At 44.2% G+C, this 10,459-nt stretch overlaps 1 protein-coding gene across 1 annotated transcript in view; it reads left to right on the top strand.

The window, feature by feature from the left end:
* Nucleotides 1–2,879: 2,879 nt before the first annotated feature.
* The window catches only part of ITPRID2 (ITPR interacting domain containing 2), a 219,570-nt gene continuing 211,990 nt past the window's right edge, over nucleotides 2,880–10,459 (top strand). The window contains exons 1-2 of the mRNA XM_086956225.1: nucleotides 2,880–3,327; nucleotides 3,406–3,451. Coding sequence (XP_086812351.1) covers nucleotides 3,156–3,327; nucleotides 3,406–3,451 — 218 coding nt within the window. The 5' untranslated portion in view covers nucleotides 2,880–3,155. The remainder of the gene's footprint in view (nucleotides 3,328–3,405; nucleotides 3,452–10,459) is intronic.

Genomic DNA, 10,459 nt, shown 5'->3' with positions numbered 1-10,459 from the left:
ACTAGCTCAGGACTTCCCTCTGTATAAGAGGGTCTGTAGGAGTGGAAGAGCCTATGGTGATCAACATTGTGGAAGGCTACTGACAAATCGAGAAGAGACTGGCATCACCATTGTCTAAAATGCTAGTGTATGTCATATAGATAATTATTTAGATTAATTTGTTTATTGCCAAATTACTGAAAATCATTACAAAAGTTGCACTTCATGATAAAAAAAATCTCAGCAATAAAAGTGTTTCAATACACATTATTAATACATTAGTGAATTCTGTAAAACAATACCACATTATTTTAAAATCAAGTATTTAAATCAAAGGTCCATTCTGGGGTCATATAGGATTTTAGTGTAGCAGTTTCCATGCTGCGGCCTGAGTATATGCCTCATTTGAAGGTGCTAATAACAAGTTATATTTCGTGAGAGTAGCAAGTGTATTAGCCGCACATTCCAAATACTTCCCACAGCTAGGGTAGATTTGACAGCGGGCGATGGTTAGTTGCCAACAGATATTTTATCAGGGGCTCAATTGACCTGTCTTTGGGGAATCCTGAAGATACCTTCTTTTAGAGAGGCGTTTATTCGTTGGCACCACAAACGACATAATAGTTTAAATACTGTTTAACCATGGAGACTGGTATAATATCTTAGTGATAGAAAGCTGTATTTAGTTCTTTAATTGTTTTGGCAAAATGTTCGTTCAAGAGAGGTGCAAGAATTGACCAGCACTTTGGAATACAATGGGAGCAGATGAGTTTCCTGTTGTGGTAGGTCAGTTGTGTAGATGGAATTCCTGATTAAAGTAATCTTGTTATTGAAATACTCCATTCATTGGGCTTTCACATAAATCACTTCAAGCCTGCACTTCATCGCAGCTGATTTTAAAATTTATAAATAAATGTCATTTTTACTCCACACCTACATATAAGTTTTACTTAACCCACAATGTAGTTTAGTCTCTTGTTCCACTATCCATATTTATGCTTGTGTTGTTTTTTTTTAAACAACTGTTATTGTCCATAATTGACACAATCTATAAGCCTGCGTTACTCTACAGAGAATTGCTACTGTGCACAGAGCTGTTACTGTACAGAATTCTAACATCTTCTCACGTACACAATTTTAATTACAATGGAAAATTGTGTTACTGAGCACAGAGTAGTTATCCTGTATAAAATGGCTGTCTGGCTGTTGTGTCTATACACTGTGGATCCCACTAATGAGATATGTTCACACGAGAGTGCTTGAAGCCAAAGTTCTCCATGGCGGTGTGACATACCTCACCTTGGCGTCACATGGGCTTCACAGCTATTCTTATGGGTGAAAGGTAGTTGGGCTGGGACAGTGGCATTTATGCACTGCACAAATATTTACATTTAAGAAAAACACTTTAGGTGTGACATTATAACTCATTAAAGTTGGCAAGAGAGACTTTTATTGAAAGCACGTAGCACTTTCATCCATCTTGTGCAAATTCCCCTCGTATACAAAGAACATGTACAGCATAGACAGCAGCAGATCAAAACAAACACACAACAGCAGAAATTATTATTTGCCCACAGAAATGATACAGCATAGGCAACAGCAGTGTAGTATCTGACAAGTAGAAGATGTACGGCATGGGGATTAGAAGTGAAAGCTTCTCTCACACACACACACAAAGCAGCAGTGCAGACTTTCCTTGCACACACTTAACATATGCAGAGGGGCAATAGCAGCATTAGATTCTCTCACACACAGAACAAAGGCAGGCATAGAGGCACTACAGTCACAGAGGATGACAGCTACATAGGAACCAAAAGAGTAAGATGTTCTCAAACAAAAGACAAAAAAACAGGCTAGAAGCAGTGCACGTTCTTTTGCGCAAAGAGAAACAACACAGACATCCGTACTAGCTTCCACCACACACACATATATGCCCTTACATCACAAGCACAACAGTGAATGCTCCCTCACACACAAAGAGGAGATAAAATTGTACACTCTTTCTTCACACATACAAATCAGATACATCAATAGTCACACTTATACAAAACAAACATAGCCTGGGAAGCAGCTGCATCCGTTTTCCTGTCAAACACAACACAGGCACCGGGAGTACAAGCTTGACCCACACACAGACAAAAGTGCAACCTACAGAGCTCCAGCGCACTCTTGCACCACAAAAAGGCTACAGCAAGAGCAAGAGAAATGCAATCTACCCTCAAGCAAATGCAACAAAACAGTGACCACGTTGCAACACATTTATTGCACCCAGAAGCAGTGAAAGTTCCCACGCGCACGTAACAAAGGCAGCAGTTGCACCAGATTCTTCCAAAAAGCAGACAAGCTTCCCTCGCGCAAAAGACTAGAATGGGCAACAGAAGCAATCAATGCAAGCACCATTCATGGGGTAAGCACAGCATGGATACCCGGACAGCACAGATACCGAGCAGATATTTTAACTCCGTATATATAAAGTTGCTGCGGTGCGTAGAGTTGTGCTAATTGTTAAGTTGTGTCATATGCAGACTCCACATGGTTTCAAGGGAACCCCCAATTCAAGTCCAGTTAGCCCTGCCAGGCTCGATTTCTCTGTGGCTTGTCTTTGTTTTTCTGCTAAAGCCAGCAGTCACTTCCGAAATCAACTTCGTCGCCGCTTTCCTGCAACGGCAGTCTCCCGCCCGACGGTTTCCGTGGGAGGGGATTTGGGGCGGGGGAGAGCCGCTGTCTAACTCCCGGGCTCACCTCTCCTCAGGTGTTCTTCCGAATGAGGTCCAAGTTTGCGCCTGCGTCACCAGCACTCCAAAAAAAAGTGACTAACTGACGGCGAATAGATACCAAGGAAAGGAGCGGAGGAGGAGGAGGGACCCAAGGAGGAGGACGCTCGAGCGGATTGGGTAAATGAGAGAGTTGGCGATGAAGGAGGTGGGAGAGCCTGACAGAGACTCTGCGGAGCGCAACCTGTGAGTGCCATGCGTGTACGCGCGCTTCCTGCCTGAGGAGCGCTGTTTATATAACGCCTCCTGGTTGCAGCCGGCGCTCTGTGTTGAAGACATGAACTCCGCAGAAAGTTCAGGGCTCGGGGAGTGACTTCCGCCTCTGGTTGCTGCCTGCCACTGAAGCGGGGCTCGCTTGTTTATCCCGCAGGTTTCCTGTCCGCCTCAGCCAGAGAGGTCCCCATGGAGGAGGCGGCGGCGGAGGTGGTGGCGGCGCCGGGGCCCGGCTGCAGGATTAGGGCCACGGACAAGAGGCAGGCCTGGGCGCAGAGCAGGGACTCCTGGCAGGCCTCCGAAGACCCGCCCGCCGCCTCGCTGAACCCGCGGGAGCTGGCGGGCCTGGCCGCCGAAGCAGGTCAGTCTGATTCCACCCACCCTCCCGGCCCCCCTCAAGCGCTTCCTGTCACTAATGCCCAGCTCTTTCTTTCCAAAGGGCACGTACCCAACGAGAAGATCGCCACCTGGCTGGAGGACTGCAGGTAAGCCCCGACTTTGGAAACTTTTTGCTGCGCAACCCTGACGCGCCAGTGTATGGGGACAGACATCCTTCCATCAGCAAAAAAAAGAGGAAGACATGTATCGACACGTGCTCTGCGTGACATGTATGCAATGAGGAGGGAATTGAAATGCAAACGGCCTTCCAAGTTTTGCATAAAAAGAGTGTGTATGTGTGTTTGAAATGAGTTTATAATGCAGTCGATGTTGTCTTCCTGCATGCCTATGGAGTGCAATGCGTTTGCACGTTTCAGCCACCTGCAGCTTTCACCTATGGCTCTTCAGCTGATGTCAGAAGCATGCCTCGACTTCCGCGTGGGATACTCGTGAACCGCTCTATCTGCTTCCGTAGAGGCTTGCATTGGAAAAAGTCATCTCTCCCTAACCTGAGAAGTAACACCGGCTTTCTTTAAAACAGTAAATTATAGGTTGCAGTCCATAGGCTGACAGATGCGTCCACGGCTGTTTTTTAACCATTTATGAATGTCATTTTTGTAGAACGTCTCAGCTTCCGGAAACATGGGCTTTCGAACAGTTATTTCCCCTTATGTTTTGTTTCCATAGATGTGAGGCGAGTTTTGCTGGTATTAGGCCTAGCATAAAAGGATGACCACATGTTACTGTAGATTAACTTGACCGGGGAAGAAACTACCGCGAGCGCATCAGGGGAGGTCGCATCTTGGATAGGATGGGATAGGGGTGCGAGGGACCCATTCCACCTCGATTACATTTGTCTATTGCTACTTAAAAGGATGGGAAAGTCCACTTGTTATGCATACGCCCCCTACTGCGTGCCACCTTGTATTCTACTTGCGTCACCTCGTTTGGTTTTGTCATAGCCAATTCTTGGGGCAACTTGTCTGGGCATTAGCGGGAGCTGCACCCCCTCCCTCGGTGTCTAATCTAGATGAAAATGCCGATATCTTTAAACCAAAAAAGGTCAAGTCCTGAGAGAGATTCCAAGCCAGAAAAGCGGTTTTACCTGGGGCAGGAGCGCTTAAAGGCACCCAGTGTTTATTTCTGCATGCCTTGACTGCAGACCAAGATTCCCAGACAGAACATGCACCCTCCCCCTGTTACCGCAGCCCTGCTGTTGGCTCACCCACCTGAAAGGCTTCTGTCGACTGTAGGGTTACATTTGTTGCGTTCTAGGGGCTTGGCAGGTGGTTGCAACCAACGCACCGCGTCACACAAGGAAGCCCTGAGTTGTTGCTCTGAGGCCGATGCCTTTCTAAACGTGTTTGTTTCAGTGTCTAGTTTATTTTGTGGGTCTGTGTGCAAGAATCTGCTTGTTATTGTTTTGCTTTCAAAAGCCAAGCTTCGATCTAGCAGCTCTAATTTGGACCATCCCATATATTTATCTGGGATTACAGGTTGATTGAAGTCTGATTTCAAGGTTACAATCCACCTTCCTTTCCACTGAAGCAAAAGTTTCCTGGTTGGGCGCATCTAAACACAACAAACAAGAAAATGGCCGCCACCTCTCCCTCCTTAGAATTGTTAATTAAGAAAGCAGTCCCCATCCTAGATGTACATGGCTGGGTCATCCTTTATTTCAACATTGTGAGGTGCTTTTTTCCTTATTAAAGTTGATTTGTATCGTGTACACTATAGGCTAAATATTCTCTGAACAGGTGAACAGAATTTTGTAGCAAAGCTTATTTTCTTTAAATTACCGAATGCCTGATTTTTATCGTTTTAATGTGTTTTTATTTGTGATTGATTTCCTTATTTTAAATAGTAAAATACAACCGTTTGGATAGCGAATATACAGCTAGCAATAAATGTCACGTGATGTACAAGTAATCAGTTCCTCCAGTTTTGGTCACGGCATGCGCCAGTACCTTTTAATTACTGGGCCGGAAGGAGGCCAATTTTGGTAATGTTAGAAGCTTTCATTATTAGCCAGTAATATATATATTTTTAATATCTTTATTTATAGAATCCAAATAATCCTAGTTTACAATCATGTTCGCAATCTAAGTCTACACCAAGGTACAATGTGCGGTGTTAATGGGCTCTTTATATAAATCAATATTAATTATACCATTAAATGTCAACAGAAAGGTAGAGTCGAGGACTTTAAAGGGGTCTTCTTATCCCAGGCTTCATAATAATCAGTGCCACTGGAATCGGGCAGCAAGGCAAATAATGCGTCAGAGTTGAGTAAATTATGCAGCAAGAAAAGGCCAATTATGTGGCAGGATGCGACACATTTCTGATAGTATTACTTCATTATCTTGAAATGTGTTCCCTGTCTGTGCAAAGGTTGTAACTCATTAGTACGGGTTTAACACCTAAATATAGCAACAAGCAACCGAAAGGTCCTTGGTCCTTCGACTGCAAGGCAACATGTATCGCTACATTTTTAGTAACTTTTGAACTGTTTGAGCTAGAAACAATTTGTTTTTGGTAAAATCTGCAGATTATGAGCAGAGGATGGATTATGTGTCAAATGCAGCAATTCTATGAATATCCAGCGGCCCTAATAGTAATATGCTTTATAGAAAACATTGTGGTATCAGGACAGGAGGACCTACAGTGCTTGAGGATATGAAGGTTACTGAAAAATCTAGGTGATGCGGTCTCAAATATGTATACACTGCCCAAGCTGCTGTAGTAGGTGATATCGCACCTGCGTTAATTAGAAGTGCCCAGACCTTCCACTTCAGTCCAGGGAGTAAGTGCGTCCGCTTTATATAGTTCGCAACCAGGCGAAAAGGGACATTGACATCTCTCGGATCATTATTCGGGAGCTCAGACCTCTCTGTTATTGATATTTGCCCATAGTCTGCGAGATCGAACTGCTTTATTACATGAGGGGTGTCTATGGTGCGTGCAGGACAAGAAGTTACCATTGTCTCAAGGTCCTCTTCGGAACTTGTTAACTAAAGCCTTTCCTCATAAGACCCATTCACTTAAGACTCGATAATGTGAGGGGACAGAGGATGGGAGTTACAGGGAGAGGCAGGATGCGTGCACGTTTGTACCTAGAGGAACATTATAGGATTGGAGGGCGGAGTTATTACAACTGATGAGCCAGTGTTTCCCATATACCAGGGTCGAGGTATACATGTGGCGCTGCAGTGCTGTCCATGGCCAGCACATCCTCTGTTGCACAGATGGATTTATCAGTTTCTCAGTGGAGTCCAGAATGGAGTCCTTTTATAGCCTGATGTCGGACAGATGTGCAACTTTTTTGTTGACTGCGCTTTTCTAAGTATTATCGCCAAGGAAGAGTGCCCAAATCTGTAAGTAGGCCTCTACCTGGTCTTGTTATGTGTATAATCCTTTTATAGGAGGCAATCTTGTGCATTTCAGTCAGCACTGTGGATAAGTGGTGACATTTGTGGCTTGTCAGGTCGGTGAGGTCATTGGTATTGTGAAGCTTGCTTGGGTGTCGTGGGAAGGTTATGCAGAAGGTGGATCTGTTAAAAATGGTCCCTGTCGCAGTCCAAAGGGCAAGCCTGTCTGGACAATCATGTAAAATGTGGACAGTATCACATTGTGGTTGACCATAGTGCGAACAGTTCGAATGGTGCCGCAAGTCCATTTTCCATATCTTCTCAGGGCCCAGTACTATTTATGGATTTATTCAAAGAGACTGAAAATCATCTGGGATTTCCCTCCCCCTGCTCCAGGATCTCTTTTCATTCCTCCTCAGTATAATCTATTTGCAACTGCTCCTACCGTTCAGCCTGGCTATTTAGGGTTCATCGTGGTGGTGTCTTATCAGTAGATTATACAAGTGTGACAATACTCCATTGTATTGCCCCTGGTTTCAGAGATGACACTGTTGGTGAAGGTTGTAGGTCCCATGGCAGTGCGCCTAGTCGACTGGGTAGGCTCATGCTCCCTCCAGGACGCCACCATATTTGTTGTATACAGGGCAAAGGTCCTAAATAAAGAAGTGGGGGGACGCTGACGTCACAACAGGAAGTGACATCACAAAAGGTGGCTTGCACCATCAGACTCATTGCCTCCCCTTGCTCACCCCTTAGATGCGATTGCATCAGAGAAGCCAGCGTATGAGCAACCTTCTGAATGAGCTCCGATCTCGCCCCAGAGAGCCCAAAGAGTGAATGTGTGCCATTTGATCCAGTTATCGAGCTCCCGGTAAAATAAGTGGGGGGACGCCGTCCACCCGCGTAGTACCCTGACTTGAGCCCTGGTTCTATAAGCCCCTTCACCTGACACTTGAGACTCCGATGTGAATACTGCCTTCGAGAGGCACCTAGGCAGTACAGTATCCTATTCCGAACATTAAAGGCCCAGTTTATCTGCTATATTTGAACTGTACGAATGCTGCTGCCAAGTTTCCAGACCTGGGGACTATATTGTATTTTTAGCACTGTCTTAAATGTCCAGGAACAAGGCTGCAAGGCAGCTCTTATTGTCGGAGGCCTTGACGAGCAGAAAAGGGGGAAATACCTGCAATCTATGACCCCAGAGCAAAAGCATGGCACCCATAACTCTTCGGCACCCACGCGCAGGTTCTAAAAGAAATCGAACCTGGCATGCAGAAATGTCTGCGTTTAAACTACAGCTGGGCACATGGGAAAAGAGGCTAACAGACTTGGAGAATAGGGTGTTAGATGCCCCGGACTGGGGATCTGAGCTATGGAATCTATGTAATAAAGTTATTCGACTAGAAGATAGGAGTGTGGATTGCAATGTACACCTCCATGGCCCAGCAGACACACAAGATGGTGCTTCTTACCTTTTGTCACGCTTTATACCTACACTTATAGAAATTGATTTTGGTGATGATGTTGAATTTCAGAGGGCACACAGAATGATCCGCAGGTGCCATGATACCGGTGATGGCTCTGGCCAATAATGCTGTGCCTCCTGCTACAGCATGCTAGACTGAATCTTCAAACAGCTTTACATCATGGCGTGTTTGTTTACAAAATGGAAAACTCTCCTTCGCTGCAGATGTTTCATATGATAAAGGTACTGTAAAGAAAGTTTTTATCTTTGATTTCTTTGTAATCAGAGGGGTCTCAAATACGGACTCTTGAATCAATCAACAATGTTGATTATGACTCATTGAAGAACAAAAGCTTGCTATGACCCGCAAGATCTCAAAAGCTTCCTAGAAATGTTCGAAAATTCCCCGATGGATGCAACTTCCCCAAAGATGGCCTTAACCTTCTTCCAAGAACAACTTGGAATTCAAAGTAAAAAAATCTTTTTAGCACCTCTTTCTCTGTGTTCTCATCGAGTTTGGGCAATCAAGTGCTTTCATGTCAGAGGCGTTAATATTAAGGTCCCTATAGAAAATAGTTTACTGCATATGAACACGAATGTCGTGTTATAATCTCTACTGGAATATGAGTCTAGTACAAAATGCTTTCAGTCGGGCAACGTGTACGTTTATTGCACATATTTAATGATTTTATGTGGCTTTTAACCCAGTTTGCTGGCACATAAAAGTAACCTGTTCCCTTATTGGTAGGTGACCAAGAATTAAATGAGACTGGCATGTGGACATTCAAAAGTCGTTTTGCAACATTTATGCTTGTACTTTGAATAAAAGTGCAATTGGTGCAGTTTTGTTGAGAACTATTTGAGGTGAATTTGGGGAGAGTGTAATTCTCAATGTGCTGTTCCCTGATACTGCTTTGGAATAGTTCTTGTGTCTGCATCAAATTTAGATTTGTTGCAATCAATTGAATACCAACTTGTCTAACAAATTGAGATTTAAGAACACAAGTGTTCAGGTGTCTTTAGCTTAAAAGCAGCGGGAGACCTTTCCAGTTGAAACTTTGAGCGAAGACAGCGAAGATAGCAGAAGATCGAAAGATGATGCATCGCGAACACTTTCCTACATTGACCAGAGTCCTTTGGGGCGACACCGCCGGTGTGTGAGTAGTGTGCGACCCCACCCCCATTTGTAACTTTAAAGCTCCCTTGAGCAGCGGGCTGACGAGCCTGGGATCCCGCACCTACGCGCCGGAGTGGTACTATACCTGGCAGATATTGGCAGCCATCGGCAACCCCAGAACACTGCCTATCCCTGCTGATGAGGGGTAATACCCCGAAACACGTGTCAATCTCTGCTGATGACGGATAATAATCCAGAAACACGTGTCCAGAGATGGCCAGCACTAATCTGCACCCACCTGGTGAAACACTCAAGACTTTCCAAGTGTACTCGCTTGTCGATCTGAACTGCATCTACCATGATGCCCAGGGGCGACTCTGCTGGGAGGTGAAGCAGTGTGCTCCCACACCAGTTTCTTTCCAAGAATTAAATGAGACTGGCATGTGGACATTCAAAAGTCGTTTTGCAACATTTATGCTTGTACTTTGAATAAAAGTGCAATTGGTGCAGTTTTGTTGAGAACTGTTTGAGGTGAAGTTGGGGAGAGTGTAATTCTCAATGTGCTGTTCCCTGATACTGCTTTGGAATAGTTCTTGTGTCTGCATCAAATTTAGATTTGTTGCAATCAATTGAATACCAACTTGTCTAACAAATTGAGATTTAAGAACACAAGTGTTCAGGTGTCTTTAGCTTAAAAGCAACGGGAGACCTTTCCAGTTGAAACTTTGAGCGAAAAGTGCTCAACAAGCACTGAATGATGAGCAACATTGGAGGGTAATAGCAAACCTATTAGTACATACCTTTTTTCTTCAGCACATTAAGAACAGCTTTGCCTATTGGAACAAGACTTTTGAAGCAAATTTGCCGATCCTTATGTTTTGCAGGTACAATGTGAATTTTAGGTGGGCAGGACATTTTTTCCATCTGAGAGGCCTTCTTAAGCATGCCTACTCATTGTATAACGCACACCACAAAACGAATGAACTGCAATGTTCTTTTGCAAGAAGAGTTTGGTTGTATGTAAACAAATCACACTGAGTAGTAAATTATTTTATTGCCAATTAATAAAAATCATTGCAATATACACAAACATGAATAAAATGTATAATTTCGCATATGATAAACAACAGTAACTTTATTAAAACATTTACATAAAACACCG

The sequence above is a fragment of the Lissotriton vulgaris genome, chromosome 2_1 (assembly GCF_964263255.1).
Source record: "Lissotriton vulgaris chromosome 2_1, aLisVul1.2, whole genome shotgun sequence".
Lineage (NCBI taxonomy): Eukaryota > Metazoa > Chordata > Amphibia > Caudata > Salamandridae > Lissotriton > Lissotriton vulgaris.
The sequence above is the reverse complement of the archived record's forward strand: the minus strand, read 5'-3'. Positions and strand labels throughout refer to the sequence as shown.